This window comes from Manihot esculenta, chromosome 17 (genome assembly GCF_001659605.2).
Source record: "Manihot esculenta cultivar AM560-2 chromosome 17, M.esculenta_v8, whole genome shotgun sequence".
Taxonomy (NCBI): Eukaryota; Viridiplantae; Streptophyta; class Magnoliopsida; order Malpighiales; family Euphorbiaceae; genus Manihot; species Manihot esculenta.
In genome coordinates this window covers 3,190,687-3,213,509 of record NC_035177.2, presented here as the reverse complement: position 1 = coordinate 3,213,509, position 22,823 = coordinate 3,190,687, and the positions used below count along the sequence as shown (strand labels likewise).

The window sequence follows — 22,823 nt, the reverse complement described above, 5'->3', positions numbered from 1 at the left end:
ATATTATTTTAAACTAATAATAAAATTAAAATAATCTCATTAACGAATATAAAAAATATTTACCTAATTTTAAATGTTTCCTCGTCTTCATATATTTATATATATCATAAATAATCTAACTGAAAAAGAATGTTGAATTTAATGATGTAGACTATAAATAGGTATTTTATATATTATTAATTAATTGTAATAAAAAATGTAATTATAAATTAAAAATAATCATTTGAAAATTTCTATATCTATCTCTATTACTATAGTATAGAGTATTTACTTTTTCACAATTAATAAAAAATATTATTAAAATTATAATTTTATTAAATATAAATAAATTATTTATTAAATATAATAAAAAATTAAATTTATTTATAATAATTTTAAATTATTATTTTAGTATTATTAAAATAATATTTTTAAAAAAAATAGTAATTAGAAGATTAGAGAGTAGAATATGAAATATCTGATATTTACTCAGATACACTTATTATCAGATTAAATCTATGAGTGTTATTAAAATAATAATTTTATAATCGACATGAAAATATTATTATTTAAATATTAAAATATAATAGTATATTAGCCAATAGATAAAATTAACTTTAATAAGTATGGACATATATATTAATTTTTAATATAATTTGGGGATGAAATTTTAAGTTTCCATGATTTTTATTGTAAAATATAAATTATAATTAATTGCGAAACTTAAAAGTAGATGGTATTTGAAAAATAGAAAAAGAAGTTCACTTTCAACTGCGTAAATAGAAAAAAACCAACAGCAACGCAATAGTCAACGGCGGTGGGTTTGAGCCTTTGAAAATACAGATGTTAATCGTTTGAGATACAGACGTCCTTTTCGCTTGTAATAGAAAACAATAATCGGCATTTCACGTTGTCAACGGCGAAGCTTTCAGGACATGTACACCTTTGATTTTTGTTTTTGTTTTTGTTTTTAATTACTTATTTATTTAAACCAAACCCAGAATTCAACTTGAGTTTTGTCTTATTTCAAAAAAAAAAAAAAAAAAACATTGAGATTTGTCTTTAATTGTTTGCCGGGAAAATCAGTCAAGATTAGGGTTTCCATTAATCGGTTTGATGGAAAAAAATCAATGAAATTTGATTATTTTAATAGAATTATATTTAATTTGGTTCGGCTATAGATTAATTCTTTTATCAATTCAGTTATTTTTGTGTGATAATCCAAATAATCGAATTTTTTTTATGGAATATTGTATTTAATTATAATTCTATTAATAAAATATTATTTACAATGATTATTTTTATAATTTTTTTATTATTAGTAATTTTATAATAATTATTTTATTAAAATAAGATATTTATTATTTTTAAATATAAAAATTATTATTATATATTTTTATTCATATAATTAATTAATTAATATTATAAAAATAATTTTTATTTTATTTTAGTTAATTCGATTATAACACTAAATATTTCTAATTTCAATTAAATTCGATCAAATCAGTTGGATTAGCATTTTAAGAATTTCTAAAATTTTGGTTAGTTTAAATTTCAGTTCAATTCAATTAATGGAGTGATCACCCTAATTGATATCAACATGTTATTCATTACATTCTACTGCTCTTTCTATTCATTTTATCTGTCACTTTTTAGAAATTATTTTATTGAGTAATTTATTTTTTAATTCATGAATTATAAAAAAAATTTATTAATTAGTATGTTGATTTTGAAAAATATATTAAAAAGTCCATAAAATATTAAAAAATTTACTCATTGATTTTTTATTAATTTTAGGTATTAAATATTTATTATTTAATTTCTATTATTGTAAGAAAAATTTTATTAATTAATTTCTTAATTTTATACAAAATTAAACTAATTAATTCATCAGTTGACAGTATTTTAATTTTTTTTTAAATATTTAATAATTAAAATGAATGAAGAAATTAATTACTAAAATTTTTAAAATTTCAGAAACTTTTATATATATATATTTTTTAAAATTTAAAGGACTAATTAAAAAAATTTTTATATAATAAGAACTAAATAATAATTTTTTGTATTTTATTTAAAATTATTTATCATTGTGAAAGGATTCTAGAATATTAAACTCTTTTCCATATTAACCTTATCTCTACTTACACAAACGATTTCTTAAAAATTTATCTATCACTTTTTTTTTTCTCTCTCTTAATTATCTTATTCTTCTAATGATGATTTTTTTCTTTTTAGAACAATAAAATATGAAATGTCAACAACAAAAGTAGAGGCTGAAGTACCCAACTCCTATGAACAAGATGCTTGAGCTAAAACATGAGCAATTCCATTTGCAGATCAACAAATATATTAAAAATGAACGGTAAGAACTTTTAATACTACAGATTTATAATCCGCAATACTAAGACCAAAAGAAGATACTAAAGTTGAATCCGAAAACTAGAGAGAACAGATGATGCATTAGATTCGACAATAACACTATGCCATCTGCGAATTTTAATTTAAGACAAAACTTCTCATATACCAATGACTTCATAAATATTTAGAGAGAATGTACCCATAACAACAAAAGAGCGATTTGTAACAAAACATCCATTGTGATCTCAAGCTATCAACCCAATCACTGTGTGAGAATCATGAACATTGGTAGGAACGTCAACATTTATCTTTAAAAAGCCAAGCGATGGGCAAGACCAATGAATGCCATTGATAGTTGAAGAGTGCTCATTTGCACATATTGCTTGGTCTCCAAATATTCAGAAGCAAAACGATAAATTTGAAGTGGCAAAGAGACTACAAAATCCAAATCTTTTTATTTTTATGAAACCACAAACTCCATAATATGGTGAGAAGAAGAGCACAATCATCATAAGGCAGTTGAGAAAAACAAAGTGACAACCATTCCACAAAAGATCTCACTAACCCTAAAATATACCCAATGGGTGAAATCCCAACAACAATGAGCTTGAATGCACTCAATCAATACATGGAACACCGTCTTTTTACCATACAACACATAGGGCACCAACGCTTAATGTCTACCCGTGGCAGTAGGCGGCACATCGTAAGAACCTCTCCAAAACAAATTCCTCATCTTACCAAGGACTATCAATGTGAGGAAAGAGAAATGAATAATATTTCAAATATATCGATGATGAATCAGTCTTGTACAAGAGAGGCTATTTATACTAAGTCTATCTCACATGCAATGCATGGTCTAGAAAAAAATAACACAAGAGTCCTTAAAGAATTCAAGCTAAAATAATCTGGTCTTAACAAAGTACATTTACAAAATAATACAACTCAGTTAATAAGGTCGGTCGTCAGGTCATCAGACTTATTCTTCTACACTCCCCCTTCAACTTAGAGCTGGGAGAGAAACTAGAGACAACTTGGAATAAAAGTGTTGGTGTTGTGCACTTGTCAAGGGCTTGGTGAAAAGATCAGCCACCTGGTTTTGACCGGAGACATGTATAGTGCATAGGAAGCCTTTCTAAAGTTGCTTTCGAATAATATGGCAGTCAATGTCTATATACTTAATCCTCTCATGAAAAATAGGATTTGCTACAATTTGGAGAGCTGTTTTGTTGTCACAGTGAAGTTGGATTGGAAAATCAAGTGGAACATGCAAATCTTGCAAAATATATGAAATCCAAAGTAATTCACAAACAATAGTAGCCATGGCTTTATACTCAGCCTCAGCATAGGACTTAGATACTGTTGACTATTTTTTGATTTTCCAGGAAACCAATGAGGAACCAAGAAAGATGTCATACCCTGTAAGAGATTTCTTGGAGAAATAACAGGATGCCCAATCTGAATCACAATATGCTATGATTTGAAAATTGCACTGGACAGGAAAATAGAGACTAATAGTAATAGTGGCTTTCAAGTATCTCAAAACATGCATAGTTGCCTCTCAGTGAAGCTTTCTTGGAGCAGACATAAACTGATTTGGATGTTGGATAATATAACTTATGTCAGGCCTAATGAGATTAACATATAAGAGTTTGCCAATCAATCTTCGATAGACATCAGGCTCCGGTAGTGGGTCACTAAGATCAGGTGATAAATGCAACTCTCTAGGTAGAGGAAAAGATATTACTTTACAATGCAATATATTAGCATCTTTTAACAAATCTATAATAAATTTAGATTGACTAATAATAGTGGCCTGATCTGACCTGGCTACCTCAAGCCCAAGAAAATATTTGAGATGCCCCAAGTCCTTTATGGTGAATTTATCATGTAAAACAGTTTTAATAAGAGAGACGCTATTAATTGAAGTACCAATAATGATAACATCATCTACATAAACTAAGTGAGCCGTGAAAGAATCTATAAAAGATTTGACAAACAAAGTGATCATGGCAGAATTGTAAAAATTCCAAAGATATGAGAAAACCAGTAAACTCTATATTCCATTGTCTTTAGGCTTGTTTCAAGCCATAAAGGGATTTTTAAGTAGACAAACCTGCCCAGGAAGGGCCTTATGGTAATCTTGAGGAGGTAACATATAAACCTCCTCATTTAAATAACCATGAAGGAAAGCATTGTTAATATCAAGTTGAAAAATAGGCCACTGTTTTGTAATGGCTAAGGCAATAAGAATTCTAACAGTGGTAAGTTTGGCAATAGGTGCAAACCTTTCTTTATAGTCCAAACCCTCAATTTGATCATAACTTTTGGCAATTAAATATGCCTTATATCTTTCAATCTCACCATTGGATTTGTATTTTACTTTATAAACACATTTACTCCCAATAGTCTTTTTGCCTTTATGTAAATCAGTAATTACCTAGGTGCCATTCCTTTCTAGAGCTAGCACTCTTGCTGCGTAGCTGTAACCCACTGAGCATCAAGTGATGCTTGTACATAAGTGAATGGCTCAAGGACAGTAGCCACGTTATGGATAAAAGATTGATGATGTGGGTTAAAACATATATTTAAAGTGGGCTATGATGAAGAGGAAGCAAAACTAATAAAGTCCTGCAGCCAAGCAGGTTTATTTCTAACTCTAATGGACCTCTTGACCTGTACAGGAGAAGGTGATTGTGATATATAAGAAGGTGAGGTGGATTGAATATTTTGATTTCTTACTACAATAGGATTAGAGATATCAGTTAACTTATCATAAATATCAGGTTCAGAACTAGGAATAGGAAGTATAGGAGAATATTATAGATTTTAGTGTTTGCATAAGGAAATATGTCTTCACCGAAAAGAATATCCCTACTAACTAGGATGGTTCCAGTTTGTAAATCATATAGCTTATATACTTTATGTGTCCCTGTATACCCTATCATAACAGCCTTAATTAATCTTGAGTCAAATTTATCTTTATGGGGACCAACTTTAGTTGCAAAATATAGGCAACCAAACTTTCTTAGGTGAGTGTAATCAAGTTTTCTTCTAAAAACCCTTTCATAAGGACTTTTCCAATTAAAACCTGCTATAGACATTCTTTTTATAAGATAAGTGGCAGTCAAAATACATTGAAACCAAAAGCTTTTTGGCAAATTGTCTTAAAGACTCAAGGCCTTTGCAGTATCAAGAAGATGTCTATGTTTCCTCTCCACTACTCTATTATGTTGTAGAGTATAAAGATAGGATCTTTGGTGAGTAATGCCATTGTTTTCAAACAGTTTCTAGCATTGTTTGCTAAAAAATTCATGACTATTATCTGTTCTTATAATTGTAACCCAGTATCAAACTGAGTTCTTATTAACTTTAAGAATTTAGACAAGAAATGTGTACTTTGACCTTTGAATTGCATCATATAGGTCCATGTAGCCCTAGTATGATCATTCATAATAGTAAGGAAGTACCTTGCTCCAGTCAATGATTCCTCTTTATAAGGCCCCCAAATGTCCACATGGATTAAATAAAAAGGTTTTGAACTTATATTTATGACTCACAGGAAAAGAAAGCCTGGGTTTTTTCTAGATGACAAAGTTCACACTATAAATATTCTGAATTACTATACCTGACTCCACTTATATGTTTTAATTTATCAATAAAAATGTGTCGAAATCTCTCATGAACATCTATAAGACTAAGCATGCAAACAAATTTATGTGTAACAGTCTCAAGGCTTTTTTTATTGATATTGTAAACAGAAAGCATGGTATTTACAAAGCATTGAATATAAGGAACAATATGTAGCATGCCAAAGTATTATGACCTTAGCAACATCAAAGCTCCTATGATTTATTTTGTATAAACCACTATCTTATTTTCCTGCAGTAACCACTCTCTCAGTCAGAGAGTCCTGTATGATACAATGATGAGAGTGAAAAAATAGAATGATTGAACTATCCTTAATAAGCTTACTTATAGACAACAAGTTTAACTGTCTGTTAGTAATCAATATGTTCACTAACGGAATTATTAACGGTTATATGTTTTCGTTAGTGGAAAAAGTGTTTTTTAACATTTGTTACTATGTCTGTTAGAATTACTAAGAGACTTATATCCATTAGTGATTTCTGTTAATGATCCGATAGATTTTTGTAGTGAATTAGTATATATAATTTTACAAAAATCTCATTAAAATGGTTATAAATTTACGTTAAATCATGAAGTTTTGTGTATTATTTTAAATATTTTTTAAAGTTTTAAAATTTTAACTAAAATTGTAGATCTAAATGTAAAATATTAAATTTATATAACTTATTTGTTTTTTTTAATATTGTAAAACAATATTACGGATTGAGGAGAAAATCAATGGGAGAGATAAAAAGAAAAAAATACAATGAAGATGTTTATACACCATTGATTAATTTAATTAATTATACTTATGAGATTGATTAATTAAATAAATAGAGATTAATTTAATTAATTAAATTAAAAAATTCATACATGATATATTGTTTATTCTAACTTAAAATTATATTATATATGGTTTAAGGATTAGGAATTTAAATTTTAATCACTACTCAACTACCCAAGTCTATAAAAAGAATAAAGAGGTGAAGGTATAAAAGTAGAGAGTTATGGCTTCATTCATCCTCTCTCCAACAAAGTTGAGTGCTTCCATTTTTTCTTTCATCTTCTTTTTTCTTTAGATAAAAGACACTTTCTGTCCCATAATTTTGTCTATTTTGCTATATTCATATATAGTAAGAAAATTTTTTTTATTAATTTTTTAATTATATTCATCTTAAATACAATAAATTTTATTAAATATTAAAAAAAATTTTCAATGCTCATTTAGAAAAATAATAATTAATTATAGGTTATTTTGAAAATGAAATAAAATTGAATAGGACTATAATAGTCTATTTATATGTTACCATAATAATGAAAGTGAATAGTAATTTTAGGACAATTGAAAAAGGAAATATGGACAAAAATTATGGAATAGAGGAAATACCACTTTATCTCCATTATTGTAAGAGTTAAATGTTAACCCTCCAACTCATCCCGCCAAACGTGAGGAAAAACTTAAGTCTCCTATTTCGGCATTTAAGGGTAATTTGGAGAGTATGAATTTCGATCATACATGATATATCGTGCTGAGATCGGTTTATGTAGATGGATGAAATGGTTTACATTTAGAGATTTAAATTCTACTAAGCGAAAATTAGATCTACGCTACAAGAGTTAGGATTATAAATTTACTTTAAAATAGTTAATATCTTATTTTCTCTATATTGGCTAATGAATTAAAATTCTTAAATATAAATATTGTGTGATAATTTAAAATTCTTGGGTACAGATATTGTGTGATAATTTCTTTTTATATTGATGGTTGAATAAATTTAATAAAATTATAGAATTACGCATGAAATTATAGATTTTAAAAAAAATTTAAAGTTCTATGATGTTTTTCCAACTTTAATTTTACTTGCACTGTGAGTGTTGGGCAAGGCCACTAGTTAGCACTCAATACAGAATCAATAGAATCCACTAGCCACTAAATTTAGAATTTCACAAATTATGGAGAACTAATCTAATTTTCTTGTATTATAAAAGTAATCAAAGATCAATATTCAAGAAATGCAAATTCTGAACAGCAACAGCCTTATTACTTTCTAAAAAGACTCGTTAAATTCACAATATTATTTTTAGTTTTAGAGTAGTTATTATAAGGCGCTAATCACCTCATTTTTTTTTTATAAAAATCGCTTGATCAAAGAGTTAAAGAATTTTCAAGCGACATTAAATATATTTTAATATTAAAAATTCTTAAAAAAATAAATAAATTTCAAAAAGTTTCATTTAATTTTGTCTAAGGAAAAAAGGCTTTAGTGATATGAAATGTCCAAGTCTATTTTCAAGATGAATCTACATTAAGATTTGGTTATCTCTGAGGTCATCAAAATTCATAATAACTGATATGACTTTAGCATTTTGAGGATGTTATATTTTGAGAATGTTAGCTCTTAACCATTGGATGAATGGACATGTGTCATTTCAATACTCCACGATGGTAGGATAGAGTTAATAGTAAATAAGGCTAGAAAATAGCTCGTTTGGTCATTATCTAAAACAGTTAAATTCAAATTGATTCAAATAATTTTTGGATTAATTTTTTATTTGGTCTAAAATAATTAAATCAAATTATTTAGTAGTTATTATAAACCGCCGATGTGAGATTTTGTCCCAAGCACACCAATTGAAATTGTCTGACTTAAATTTACTAAAATAATTTTTAAACTTATTTTCTACTTACCTCAAAATATTAATTCAAATTATTTAATAATTTCGTGCTAATTATTATATATAATTTTAATTTTGCCGTAAACCATCGAGGTGAGATTCACTACCAAGCAGGCAGGTGAATCCCACACTGTAACGATCTGGAAACCGGATCGCTACCAGCGCTATGATCCAGATCGACTTAAGGTCGCCGGGACCCGTAGCAAGCCTACTATACATGTTGAACACCTGATAAAATCCCATACATGATCATACATTTTCATAAAAACTTTAAACTTTTACATATATCAATCTTGACATGTGCATGCACCATACTGTAAACATAAAACCCCATACTAGAGCCCTCATCAAATGCTCTACTGGGTCAACATATCATACATCAAGCTTGGTTCAACATTTTTTATCATTAAAATATTTCATAAAGATCATGTACAAAAAGAGATTAACCATAAACACTAGGGCTAAGCACAATACTATCATCAATACATTTCTTTACATTACATTACATCATTCTTACACTTCATGTCCACTACTAGACTATTACATAGACTATACCATAATCCTGCTGACTTTCCCATAGCTACCTGTGCTACTGCAAATCTGGGGGTTAGGGGAGAGGGGTGAGCTACAACAGCCCAGTGAGCAGAACTATAAAAACATTTAAATAAACACATGCCATCATAAAATGCGTCACATCACAAGTAAATCACATCAAGAATGGACTAACCCAAAAATCCCTCTACTCTGTGCCCGGCCCTCAGTGGAGCTCCTCAGGACTTATGTTACATACAAAAGCTCTGTGCCCGGCCCTCGGTGGGGCTCCTCAGGACTTCTGTTACATAGCATAAAATCTAGAGGGCTAATGGGTCGTCCTGTTGTCCATCCACATCCACAATGAATCATGCAATGCGTCATATTCGTGAATTCTAATGCCAACAACCTATTATATATCATGATGCATGAACATGCTTAAAACATTTGCTTTCTTGAAATAAAGGATTAAGTTAGTTCCACTCACCTCTGACTGACTCTGGACTAACTCTGAAGTAGCTGTCTCACTGCTGATCACCTCGGTTCCTTAGATCCGATCCTACACAGGTGGACTCAAATGAGGGACCAAACATACTCTAGCATAACTCTAAACATCTCCCCAAAAACCCCCTAAAACATCATAAAACATGCATGCAAAACAAGCAAAGGAAGGCTGGACAGGGGACTTTCGGCAGCAGGTTCGGCGGCCGAAGGTCCCTCTAGAGCCGAAAGTCATGCACTTTCGGGGGTAGGGTTCGGCGGCCGAAAGTCCTTCTAGAGCCGAAACTCAGGCACTTTCGGGGGCAGGTTCGGCGGTCGAAACTCCTCTCCAGAGCCGAAAGTCCAAACTTTCGGAGGTGAGTTTAGGCTGCCTAAAGCTGCCTCCAGGCAGGTTCGGCGGCCGAAACTGGCTTCGGCGGCCGAACCTGGGCTCTTCCAAAGGGCAAAACCCAAGCCTCACAAGCACATCCAGCCACCCCAAAACCTCTCAACTAACACCAACACACACAAAAGCATGCATAAACATATTTTCAAGCATATAGGGGCATAAAATTAGCCTAAACCCTAACAAACGTCAACATAGCATACATTTGAGCATAAAACTAACATAAACTCTAACATTTACATCTACTCTAAAGCATCCATTCAACCCTTAATCCCTTCTCAAAACTTACTTAAAACATCATAAAAGGCGTGGATCGACACTTACCTCTTGAAGATCGAGAGGAGATGCGATCCCAAACTCGGAGATATGGAGAAACGAGCTCCGGGGTCTCCAAGCTTCAAAACTTTGATCCTTAGCTCAAAAACTTCAAAACAAAGGTGAAAACTCATAAAAATCGTGGGAGACTTAAAGGAAAAGCACAAGATCAACAAGGGGTGGCGGAGACTCACCTTGCCCGGAAATGGAGAGAGAAAACTCGCCCATTTTCGGACAGGGGGCCCTTTATAGGTAGCTGGCTAGACCACTTTCGGGGGCCAAAAGTGCCTCCGCATCTGCCCCATGTTCGGCGGCCGAACCTGGGTTTACCTCCAAGCTCTTTTCTTTTTCAAAACTCAATTTCTTTCTTTATTAAAATCATAAAACATGTAAAAACATTTTAAAAAACCTTTATTTTACCCTTCTAGAAGTCTCCGACATCCGAGAAATTCCGGATTCCAACAGAGATTCCGCCGGAAGGTAGGAATTCCGGTGCCGGGGTCTAGCCGGGTATTACATTCTTCCCCCCTTAAGAACATTTGTCCCCGAATGTTCAACAAACAAGCATAGCATAAACATAAACACATAAACACAAACAAACACTAACCTTAAAAGAGATAAGGGTATTGCTGGAGCATAGACTCCCATGTCTCCCAGGTACATTCTTCTATGTTGTGGTGATTCCAAAGGACTTTCACCATCGGGATTTCTTTGTTCCTCAACTTTCTGATCTGCGTGTCTAGGATCCGCACTGGCTGCTCAACATAGGTGAGATCTCCTAGGATCTCCACATCAGGCTCATTAAGAACCTTGCCCGGATCTGACACGAACTTTCGTAACATGGAAACATGGAAAACCGGATGGATTCTCTCCATTGAAGCAGGCAAATCCAGCTTGTACGATACATTCCCAATCTTCTGCAAGATTTCAAAGGGTCCGATGTACCGTGGAGCTAGCTTACCTTTCTTCCCAAAACGAACCACCCCCTTCATAGGAGACACCTTGAGCAACACCAAATCTCCCTCCTGAAACTCTACAAGCTTCCTGCGGACATCTGCATAACTCTTTTTCCTGCTCACAGCAGTCTTGATCCTTTCTCTGATAATGGGCACTACCCTGCTGGTGATCTCTATTAGCTCAGGCCCTGCCAAGGCCCTTTCTCCAACTTCTTCCCAGCAGACAGGTGACTTGCACTTCCTTCCATACAAAGCTTCATATGGAGCCATCCCTATGCTAGCATGATAGCTGTTATTGTAGGCAAACTCCACCAAAGGTAGATGCTGCCTCCAAGAACGGCCAAAATCTAGCACACATTCTGAGCATATCTTCTATTGTCTGGATGGTCCTCTCTGACTGTCCGTCAGTCTGTGGGTGGAAAGCAGTGCTAAAGTCCAACCTTGTGCCCATAGCATTCTGCAGACTCCGCCAAAATCTGGAGGTGAACTGGGGTCCCCTATCTGACACTATTGAAATGGGAGCCCCATGCAGCCTGACAACTTCCTCCACATACACTTGTGCCAACTTGTCCACAGAGTAGCCACTCCTGACAGGGATGAAGTGAGCATATTTGGTCAGTCTGTCCACAATCACCCATATGGAGTTCAATTTGTTGGACGTTGCCGGTAACCCCACCACGAAATCCATAGCTATATTCTCCCATTTCCACTCTGGAATCGGTAGTGGGTAAGCATTCTAGCCGACTTCTGATGTTCCAGCTTTACCCTCTGACATACTTCACAGGCGGACACAAACTGTGCCACTTCTCTCTTCATAGCTGGCCACCAATAAACTCTCTTCAGATCTTGATACATTTTGGTGGCTCCAGGGTGAACCCTGTATCTAGCATTATGAACTTCTCTCATAATGTCTCCCTTCAGACTCACGTCATCTAGTACACATAACCTATTCCCGTAGCAGAGGATCCCTTTGCTGTCAAATCTGAACTCCTCATTCTTGCCTGACTGAACAGTCCTGGCAATTTTCATTAACTCTGGGTCCTCATGCTGTTTCTGAGCCACCTGCTCCAGAAACACGGGCGTCACTATCATCTGGGCTATCAAAGCACCTGTACCAGACAACTCCAACTGCAGCCCTTCATCAATGAGCTTATAGAATTCCCTCACCACCGGTCTTCTCTTTACTGTAATATGGGATAGACTGCCAAGTGATTTTCAGCTTAGGGCATCTGCCACAACATTTGCCTTACTCGGATGGTACTGAATCTTACAATCATAGTCACTAAGCAGTTCTACCCATCTCCTCTGCCTCAGATTCAACTCTCTCTGACTCAAGATGTACTGCAAGCTCTTATGATCTGTGAAGATCTCACATTTAACCCCATAAAGGTAATTCCTCCACATCTTGAGTGCAAAGATCACAGCTGCCATCTCTAGGTCATGTGTAGGATAATTCAACTCATGCTTCTTCAGCTGCCTAGAAGCATAAGCAATTACCCTCTCATTCTGCGTCAACACACAACCTAGTCCCACACGGGACGCATCACAAAACACTGTGAAGTCTTCATTACTGGTAGGCAGAGCTAACACCGGTGCTGACGTCAACCTTTTCTTCAGCTCTTCAAAGCTTTCCTCACACTGATCAGACCACACAAACCTCTGATTCTTCTGGGTCAACCTGATCATAGGAGCAGCAATTCTAGAGGAATCCTGAACGAACCTCCTGTAGTAACCTGCCAAACCTAGAAAGCTCTTAATCTTTGTCACTGTAGTGGGTCTAGGCCAGTTGGCTACAACCTCTACCTTCTTGGGATCCACTTCAATTCCCTTTTCTGATACAACATGTCCCAAGAAGGAAATGCTCCTCAACCAGAACTCACACTTGGAGAACTTGGCATACAAGCCGTGCTCCCTCAGGGTCTGCAAAACTATCCTCAGATGATGGGCATGCTCCTCTGCGTTTCTGGAATACACTAAGATATCATCAATGAAGACAATAACAAAGTGATCCAGATACTGGCTAAAAACTCTGTTCATGAGGTCCATGAATGCTGCAGGGGCATTGGTTAGCCCGAACGACATTACTAGAAACTCATAATGCCCATATCTGGTCCTGAATGCCGTCTTCAGCACATCTTCTTCTCTGATTCTCAGCTGATGATACCCGGATCTCAGATCTATTTTAGAGAAACAACCTGCTCCTGCTAGCTGGTCAAATAGATCGTCGATCCTAGGTAACGGGTACTTATTCTTGGTAGTGACTTTGTTCAACTGCCTGTAGTCGATACAAAGTCTCAAGGATCCATCCTTCTTCTTTACAAACAGCACTGGAGCACCCCGAGGTGAGGTACTCGGTCGAATGAAACCCTTATCTACCAACTCTTGCAACTGCTCTTTTAGCTCCTTCAGCTCTGCTGGTGCCATCCTGTAGGGAGGGATAGAGATTGGTCTGGTTCCAGGCAACACTTCTATTTCAAACTCTATCTCCCTAGCAGGTGGTAGTCCTGGAAGCTCGTCTGGGAAGACATCTGGAAACTCTTTGACCACGGGCACTGAGGCGGGCTCCCTAACCTGACTATCAAGCTCCCTCACATGAGCTAGAAAACCCTGACAACCTCTCCTGAGCAACCTACGAGCCTGTAGGGCTGATATCAGACTTCTGGGTGTACCCCTCCTGTCTCCTATGAAGACAACCTCTGACCCATCCTAATCTCTAAACCTGACTACTGTAATACCCGGCTAGACTCCGGTATCGGAATTCCTACCGTCCGGTGGAATCTCGGATGTCGGAAACCTCTAGAAGGGTAAGACCATGTTTTTATAAAATGTTTTCATGTATTTTATGGTTTTAAATAAGAAAGAAATTGAGTTTTGAACAAAAAAGACCATGGAGGGAAATCCAGGTTCGGCCGCCGAACCTCATGTTCGGCCGCCAAACTTGCATGAGTTTTGGAGGCACTTTAGGCTTCCGAAGGTGGCCTGGCCAGCCCCTATAAGAAGCCCCATGGCCGAAAATGGGCGAGTTTCTTCCCCATTTCCGATCAGAGGTGAGTCCATATCCTCCCACGGTTGATTTTGCTGATTTTTCTCAAATCTTTCAAGTTTTAAAAAGTGTTTGCTTGGTTTTTGAAGTTTTTGGAACTAAGATCAAGTTGTGGAGCTTGGAGACCGAAGGAGCTAGATTTCTCCTACCTCCAAGTTAAGGATCATTTCTCCTCTCGATCTTCAAGAGGTAAGCTTAGATCCTACCCTTCTTGTATGTTTTAAGCAAGTTTTATGATAGTTTAGGGGGTAGAAATGCATGTTGAGGTTAGTTGGGTGTTGATAGGGTTTATGTTGAGTTTGTGGTTAATGTATGTTATCTTGAGTTGTTTTGTGTGTTGTTGGGGTTTAGGATAGTTTGAGGCCCCTATATGCTTATGTATGTGTGTATGCATGTTGTAGAATAGCTAAATGCATGTTTGGATGAGTTTAGGAGGCAATGTGCATAGATTGGCTGAGTTCTGCCACTTTGGGAGAACTCAGGTTCGGCAGCCGAAGGCACTTTCGGCCGCCGAACCTGCCTGTGGTAGCATGTTTCGGCTGCCGAACCCTACCCCCGAAAGTTGGACTTTCGGCAGCCGAACCTGCCGCTGAACATGCATGAGTTTCGGATCTGGAGGGAACTTTCGGCCGCCGAAGGTGCCGCCGAATGTGCATGACTTTCGGATCTGGAGGAGGTTCGGCCGCCGAAGGTGCCTTGTTTAGCCTTCCTTTGCATGTTTTCTATGATTGTTTTAAGGTGTTTTAGGGGGTTTTTGGGGAGTAGTTTAGAGTCATGTTCATATATGTTTGGTCCCTTATTTGAGTCCACCTGTGTAGGTTCGGACCCGAGGAACTGAGGACCCCAGCAGTGAGATAGCTGCTTCAGTGTCTTTTCAGAGCTAGCCTGAGGTGAGTAGAATGACTCTTTATGTTTCAAAGCAAATAAGGAAAGTTTTAGCATGATTCACGCATCGTGAATGCCATGAGATATACTAGGTTGTTTGCATTAGAATTCACGAATATGTTGCATTGCATAATATGATGTTGATGTGGATGGGTGTTGAATGATCCATTAGCCCTCGTATGATGAAATGATATGATATGATATGGTATGGTATGTATGACCAGTGAGGCCCATTCTACGCCCCTGGTACTATGTAAGAGAAAGACTAGTGAGGCCCATGCTACGCCCCTAGCACATTGGAATGTTATGTTATGTTACGTAAGAGAAAGACCAGTGAGGCCCATGCTACGCCCCTGGCATTATTGAAATGTGTAGAGGGCTATTGGTGACAAGTCCATCCTTAATGTGATTTGTCTGTGATGTGATCCAATTCATATTAGCATATGTTTTGAATGTTTTTACCATTCTGCTCACTGGGCTCTAGTAGCTCACCCCATTCCCTTAATTCCCCAGGTTTGCAGGTACGGGATAGATCAGGAAGTCGTCAAGAGTAAAGTTATGTTTTATGTAATAGTTAGCTGTGGACATGAGAAAGACATTGTAATGTAATGCATAGTGATGTAATGTAATGTAAAGAATTGTATTAAGGATAGAATTATGCTTGGCCCTAGTATATGTTAATCCCCTTTGATACATGATCTTTTTAATGAAAGGTTTTATTGATGTTTATGTAAACCAAGCTTAATATATGATATGTTATCCCATTGGAGCATTTGTTGAGGGCTCCAGTGTGGGGTTTTATGGTTATGAGTTTGTGCATGCACAGGTTAAGCTTGGCGAATGAAAGAGAAAGTTTAAAATTTTTATGTATATGTTGATCATATATGGGATTTAACAGGTATACAGGATGTATGTTAGGCTTACTACGGGTCCCGGCGGCCTTATGCCGACCTGGATCCTAGCGCCGGTAGCGGTCCGGTTTCCGGGTCGTTACAACTACCTTGTTTCTGCAGTCCAAGGTAGCACCATGAGCAGATAGCCAATCCATCCCTAGAATGACATCAAAATCCGTCAAGTGTAGAACCACAAGGTCGGCTGGAAGGCATCTACCCTCAACAAACACTGGACTATATCGGCAGACTGACTCTGTCACTGATGGATCACCCTTGGGTCCACTGACCCAAAGGGGACACTCTAACCCAGAGACTATCAAACCCACTCTCTCTATGGCTCTCGGAGCAACAAAAGAATGAGATGCACCAGGGTCCATTAAAGCATACACATCTGAACAACCAATGATGAGATTACCTGACACCATGGTGTTGGATGTGTTCGCCTCCTGCTGTGTCATAGTGAAGATCCGAGCTGGAGCTGATGGACCTTCACCCCGGGAACCTGCTGAAGAAGAGGCTGCCCCTCTCCCTCTGCTTCTGCCACTGCCCTGAGTCATGGCTGGAGCTACTGGCTGAGCCACACTACCAGAAGCTGTCTGCTGGGACGGTGCTATAAAAGCTGCTCTAGGACACTCCCGTGCTATGTGTCCCTCTTGCCCACATCTGTAACATGCTGACGTCCCAAACCGACAGACTCCCTTGTGCGGTTTACCGCACCTCAAGCATTCTGAACCATCAGATCCTGAGCTCGAGCCACCACCTATACCCAGACCGAACTTCAACCGGTTCCAGAACTTATTCTTCTTCGGCTTTTTAGAGCCTCTGACCCACTTCTTACTACCCGAAGCTGCTGCACTCAAAGAAGAGAGGTCAAACTTCTCTGAACCTGTGGTCTTGGAACCCGAGGGCTGTGCCACTTGCTGTTTAACTGTCCCCTGAATAATGGCACTAGCCTCCATCTTCCGTGCTGCATCCACTATGGTGTGGAAATCCTCTCTCTCTGCTGCCAGAATTAAGGAGGAATACCTAGGGTGGAGTCTCATGGTATACCTCCTAGCTTTCTTTTGATCTGTGTCATATGCCTGGCCCACATATTGCAGCAACTCCAAAAACCTGTCAGTGTACTCATCTACACTCATCTCCTCTATTTGCCTTAGCTGCTCAAACTCTACAACCTTCAGCTCTCTGGAACTATCAGGAAAAGTCCATCCTGCAAATTCATTAGCAAACTGCTCCTAGGATAAGCTTCCCAACCTCGGGTCCACATAGTTTTTAAACCACTCTCGCGCTTTCTTGCACTTCAAAGTGAACCCCGCCATCTGAATGGCCTTACTATCATCTGCCCCCAACTCATCTGTAATCATCTTTACCGTTTTGAGATACTCGAACGGATCATCACCTGTCTTAAACTTGGGAGCATCTAGCTTTAGGTAATCTGTCATCTTTACCTTGCTCCCCACAGATGAGCTAGGTCTAGGTGTTTGGATTTCAGGGGCTACAGGTGCTACTGGTGGTGGAGGAGGTGCAGCATTCCCTGGGTTTGGGTTTGCTGGACTTGGGTAGAAGGGTGAGGGTGGATACATGGGGTACTGTGGATAAGATGGGTAAAAGGGAGGATAGGGCATGAAGGTAGGATATGGATTACAACCGGAGTAATCCGATGTACCCCCCATCGGATACCCTGGGCCCTGTACAAAGGGTTGATACTGAGGGGGGGAGCATACCCCGAGGCCTGAGCGCCTCCTTGAGACTCTTCCATACCCTCTCCAGACATACTCATGCCCAAACTACCGTCTCTTCTCTGATCATCCTCCTCTACCTCCCTCACATCAGCCGACATTCTACCCAGATCTGTCCTCCTTCTGTTCATATCAAAAGACCTTCTAGGGCCTCTCGATGTCCCTTTCCTGCTAGATCTACTAGACATTGCCCTCGGCAAAGCAGGGGGATGGGCATCCATGCCCTCATTCTCTGGTGGGACTCCAGTCAATCGTGCAGATCGACGAGTACCTCGCATTCTGATTTCTAAAAAACAACACAACACATAAACATTAACATCATATGGTTCATGTGTAAACACATGAACCCGCATCACATATATAGTATATCATTAATGCACATGTATATAGTCATGGCATTTCACATCATTATCAAGACAAGACTCTACATCCTATCCTAGTGGACATGATTTTTCCTATTGTGCTTGCCCTTCTATAACATCTATGAGCCTGACACTCTCTAGGTCCGACCATATGAACCTAAGGCTCTGATACCAATCTGTAACGACCCGAAAACCAGACCGCTACCGGCGCTAGAATCCAGATCGACTTAAGATCGCCGGGACCCGTAGCAAGCCTACTGTACATGCTGAACACCTGATAAAATCCCATACATAATCATACATTTTCATAAAAACTTTAACCTTTTACATATACCAAGCTTGACCTGTGCATGTACCATACTGTAAACATAAAACCCCATACTAGAGCCATCATCAAATGCTCTAGTGGGTCAACATATCATACATCAAGCTTGGTTTAACATTTCTTATCATTAAAACATTTCATAAAGATCATGTATAAAAAGAGATTAACCATAAACACTAGGGCCAAGTACAATACTATCCTCAATACATTTTTTTACATTACATTACATCATTCTTACACTTCATGTCCACTACTAGACTATTACATAGACTATATCATAATCCTGCTGACTTTCCCATAACTACCTGTGCTCCTGCAAACCTGGGGGTTAGGGGAGAGGGGTGAGCTACAACAGCCCAGTGAGCAGAACTATAAAAACATTTAAATAAACACATGCCATCATGAAATGCGTCACATCACAAGTAAATCATATCACGGATGAACTAACCCAAAAATCCCTCTACTCTATGCCCGGCCCTCGGTGGAGCTCCTCAGGACTTCTGTTACATACATAAGCTCTGTGCCCGGCCCTCGGTGGGGCTCCTTAGGACTTCTGTTACATAGCATAAAATCTAAAGGGCTAATGGGTCGTCCCGTTGTCCATCCACATCCACAATGAATAATACAATGCGTTATACTCGTGAATTCTAATGCCAACAACCTATTATATATCATGATGCATGAACATGCTTAAAACATTTGATTTCTTGAAATAAAAGATTAAGTTAGTTCCACTCACCTCTGGCTGACTTTGGACTAACTCTGAAGTAGCTATCTCACTGCTGATCACCTCGGTTCCTTAGGTCCAATCCTACACAGGTGGACTCAAATGAGGGACCAAACATACTCTAGTATAACTTTAAACATCTCCCCAAAAATCTCCTAAAACATCATAAAACATGCATGCAAAACAGGCAAAGGAAGGCTGGACAGGAGACTTTCGGCGGCAGGTTCGGCGGCCGAAGGTCCCTCCAGAGCCGAAAGTCATGCACTTTCGGGGGCAGGGTTTGGCGGCCGAAAGTCCTTCCAGAGCCGAAACTCAGGCACTTTCGGGGGCAGGTTCGGCGGCCAAAACTCCCCTCCAGAGCCGAAAGTCCAAACTTTTGGGGGCGAGTTTAGGCGGCCTAAAGCTGCCTCCAGGCAGGTTCGGCGGCCGAACCTGGGCTCTTCCAAAGGGTAGAACCCAAGCCTCACAAGCACATCCAGCCACCCCAAAACCTCTCAACTCACACCAACACACACAAAAGCATGCATAAACATATTTTCAAGCATATAGGGGCATAAAACTAGCCTAAACCCCAACAAATGTCAACATAGCATACATTTGAGCGTAAAACTAACATAAACCCTAACATTTACATCTACTCTAAAGCATGCATTCAACCCTTAATCCCTTCTCAAAACTTACTTAAAACATCATAAAAGGCATGGATCGACACTTACCTCTTGAAGATCGAGAGGAGATACGATCCCAAACTCGGAGATATGGAGAAACGAGCTCCGGGGTCTCCAAACTTCAAAACTTTGATCCTTAGCTCAAAAACTTCAAAACAAAGGTGAAAACTCATAAAAATCGTGGGAGACTTGAAGGAAAAGCACAATATCAACAAGGGGTAGCGGAGACTCACCTTGCCCGGAAATTGAGAGAGAAAACTCGCCCATTTTCGGACAGGGGGCCCTTTATAGGTGGCTGGGCAGACCACTTTCGGGGGCCAAAAGTGCTTCCGCATTCGCCCCATGTTCGGCGGCCGAACGCGGCGGCCGAACCTGGGTTTACCTCCAAGCTCTTTTCTTTTTCAAAACTCAATTTTTTTCTTTATTAAAATCGTAAAACATGTAAAAACATTTTAGAAAACCTTTATTTTACCATTTTAGAAGACTCCGACATCCGAGAAATTCCGGATTCTAACGAAGATTCCGCCGGAAGGTAGGAATTCCGGTGCCGGGGTCTAGCCGGGTATTACACACACTCTCTCCTACTAAATTTGTGAATTTGCGATATTTTCATTGCAACTAAATCGAATAGAATTGTTAAATCAAGATCGGACCATTGGATATATAAATAACTCGTAATTTCATTGAAAATTTTAATTTTACTGTAAACCATCGAGGTGAGATTTACTACCAAGCAGGCAAGTGAATCCCACATTCTCTCCTACTAAATTTGTGAATTTGCAATATTTTCATTGCAACTAAATCGAATAGAATTGTTAAATCAAGATCGGATCATTGGATATATAAATAACTCGTAATTTGATTGAAAATTTCACACAAATTTTATATATCAAAACATCTAAATGCAAAGTGAAAAATACAAACCAAATATCTTTTCGAGATAAAACAACATCAGCGACAGTCAAGCACAAGTCCCACAACAAGAGCCGACAAACATCCAAGGCTAGTAAACAGAAGCACTAGCCATTTATTTATACAATATTATTACACATATATTAAGGAAAATATTTGAGCAACATTTAAGAATACTTATAAATAGCGTCTCAAGTACTGTTCCACGGTGGTGTAGTTGACTTGAGGGTAGAGCTGAGTAGCTTCCTCGGCTTGCTCACCTATCTCAAAATTTGTAAGACATCCCTCATAACAAACATGATAGTAATGAGTCAATCCCACTTGTTCTGCATAGTTTTGACCTATTTTCATGGACATTAAGAAAAAGTGGTTGATTATCTACAAATAAAAAGAGCTAAATTCAAGAAATTTAATGTTACCTTTCATAGAATCCAAGAACTCTTGCTTGGAAATGGAGGACTTGTGAAGTTGTTTACCAATCAAATTCTCCCAAATTTCAACAACTTCTCTCTGAGATAAAATATTCTTAGGAGGTCTAATGTAAAGAGTCTTATTAAGAGTACGAGGATCGTCTATGGTGTGAATAGTGTATACGGAAATATCATCTTCATCAACGTAGATAGCCTTCTGATTGGCATCTCCAAGAAGAGACACATGATCTCTAGAAGGAATGATATGACCAGGTTGACAAAGGCCTCCAAGAAAATAGCCAGCAAAGCAATTAGCAGAAATGTAGGTATAAGGAATTCCAGCTTCTTCAATTGCCTTTCTCACCACCATTTTATCATCAAATGTTATTCTTCCTGGTTCCATTGCATTCCCCATTCTTGATGGATCTGTTCCAAATTCTGACGGCAGAAATCTCTGCGATGCATTAATTCTATGTAAAAAATCGATTATAATCGAAAAATCAAATTAAACTGAAATAATTAAACCATTTAAACTTAATTTATTTATTTGAAGAATTTTGAAGGTAGGGAAAGAAATTAAATATACCTTGACATTTGGAGCTTGTTTGATAGCATCAACAAGCTTGAGTTGGAGGAGGATTTGATGGCTTCTAATATGAACACCAGAAATAGAACAAATGACAACATCAACTAATTTAACAGCATCTACAAGGCTTTGTTGATCATCAAAGGAAGCTTCCACAAGATGAGCTCCTTCTTCCTTAAATGACAGTAACATTTGCACTTTCTCAATATCAACACCAATCTCTTTCCTTTGTAGAACATAAGTTTCATGTCCTAAACCTAAACTTGCCTTCACCAATCTCTTTCCTAAGTACCCAGTTCCTCCTACTATCAAAACCTTGCTTTTCTCCATTCTCTGACCCTCTCTCTCTCTCTCTTGTGGTGATGGATATTTGAAGATACCTTCACTTCACCTGTTGTGGCTTTTATATAGTTTCATTTTTGATATATTTCAGTTTAATTAGCTTTGTCTTCAAACAAAGCTTTGCTTTCTTTCCTCACATGCTTCTCTTCTACATTTTTATATATTAAACATTTGCCTTTGTTAAAGAATTTAGTGTTGTCATCCCCATCTTGCTTGACTTCAAAATTAAGTTATATATTTTCTTTTAAGGAAAAAAAAATTGTTTATCTTTAATAAAAGAGTTAATTATTCAACAACTCTCTTATGATATTAAATTTTCATTCTAAACCATCAATATATATATTAGTTAGTGTGTACTGTTCATCTGTATATATCATTACAAGAATTTAGTATTAAAATAATTTAGATAATTCATACCTTGATGGTTCAAAAACGATATTAACAATTAGTTATAACAAAAACAAATATATGAGAGTAGTTGCTTTTTAAACCAATCCAACTATTGATTTTTAAATATATATATATATATATATATATTATATTAACATAATTCGATAAAACAAATAATTTACACTAAAACTTAAGCTTTTTAAAGTAGGA

General features: G+C 37.1%; 1 protein-coding gene across 1 annotated transcript; it reads right to left on the bottom strand.

Annotated features, from left to right (window-relative positions):
- Positions 1–20,814: 20,814 nt before the first annotated feature.
- On the bottom strand, positions 20,815–22,264 carry LOC110605546 (bifunctional pinoresinol-lariciresinol reductase). Its single transcript, XM_021744169.2, has 3 exons — positions 21,882–22,264; positions 21,305–21,749; positions 20,815–21,226 (listed from the first exon to the last, which is right to left on the bottom strand). The coding sequence occupies exons 1-3, from the start codon at positions 22,209–22,211 to the stop codon at positions 21,063–21,065; spliced, it is 939 nt and encodes a 312-aa protein (XP_021599861.1). The 5' UTR covers positions 22,212–22,264; the 3' UTR covers positions 20,815–21,062.
- Between the last annotated feature and the right edge of the window lie 559 nt (positions 22,265–22,823).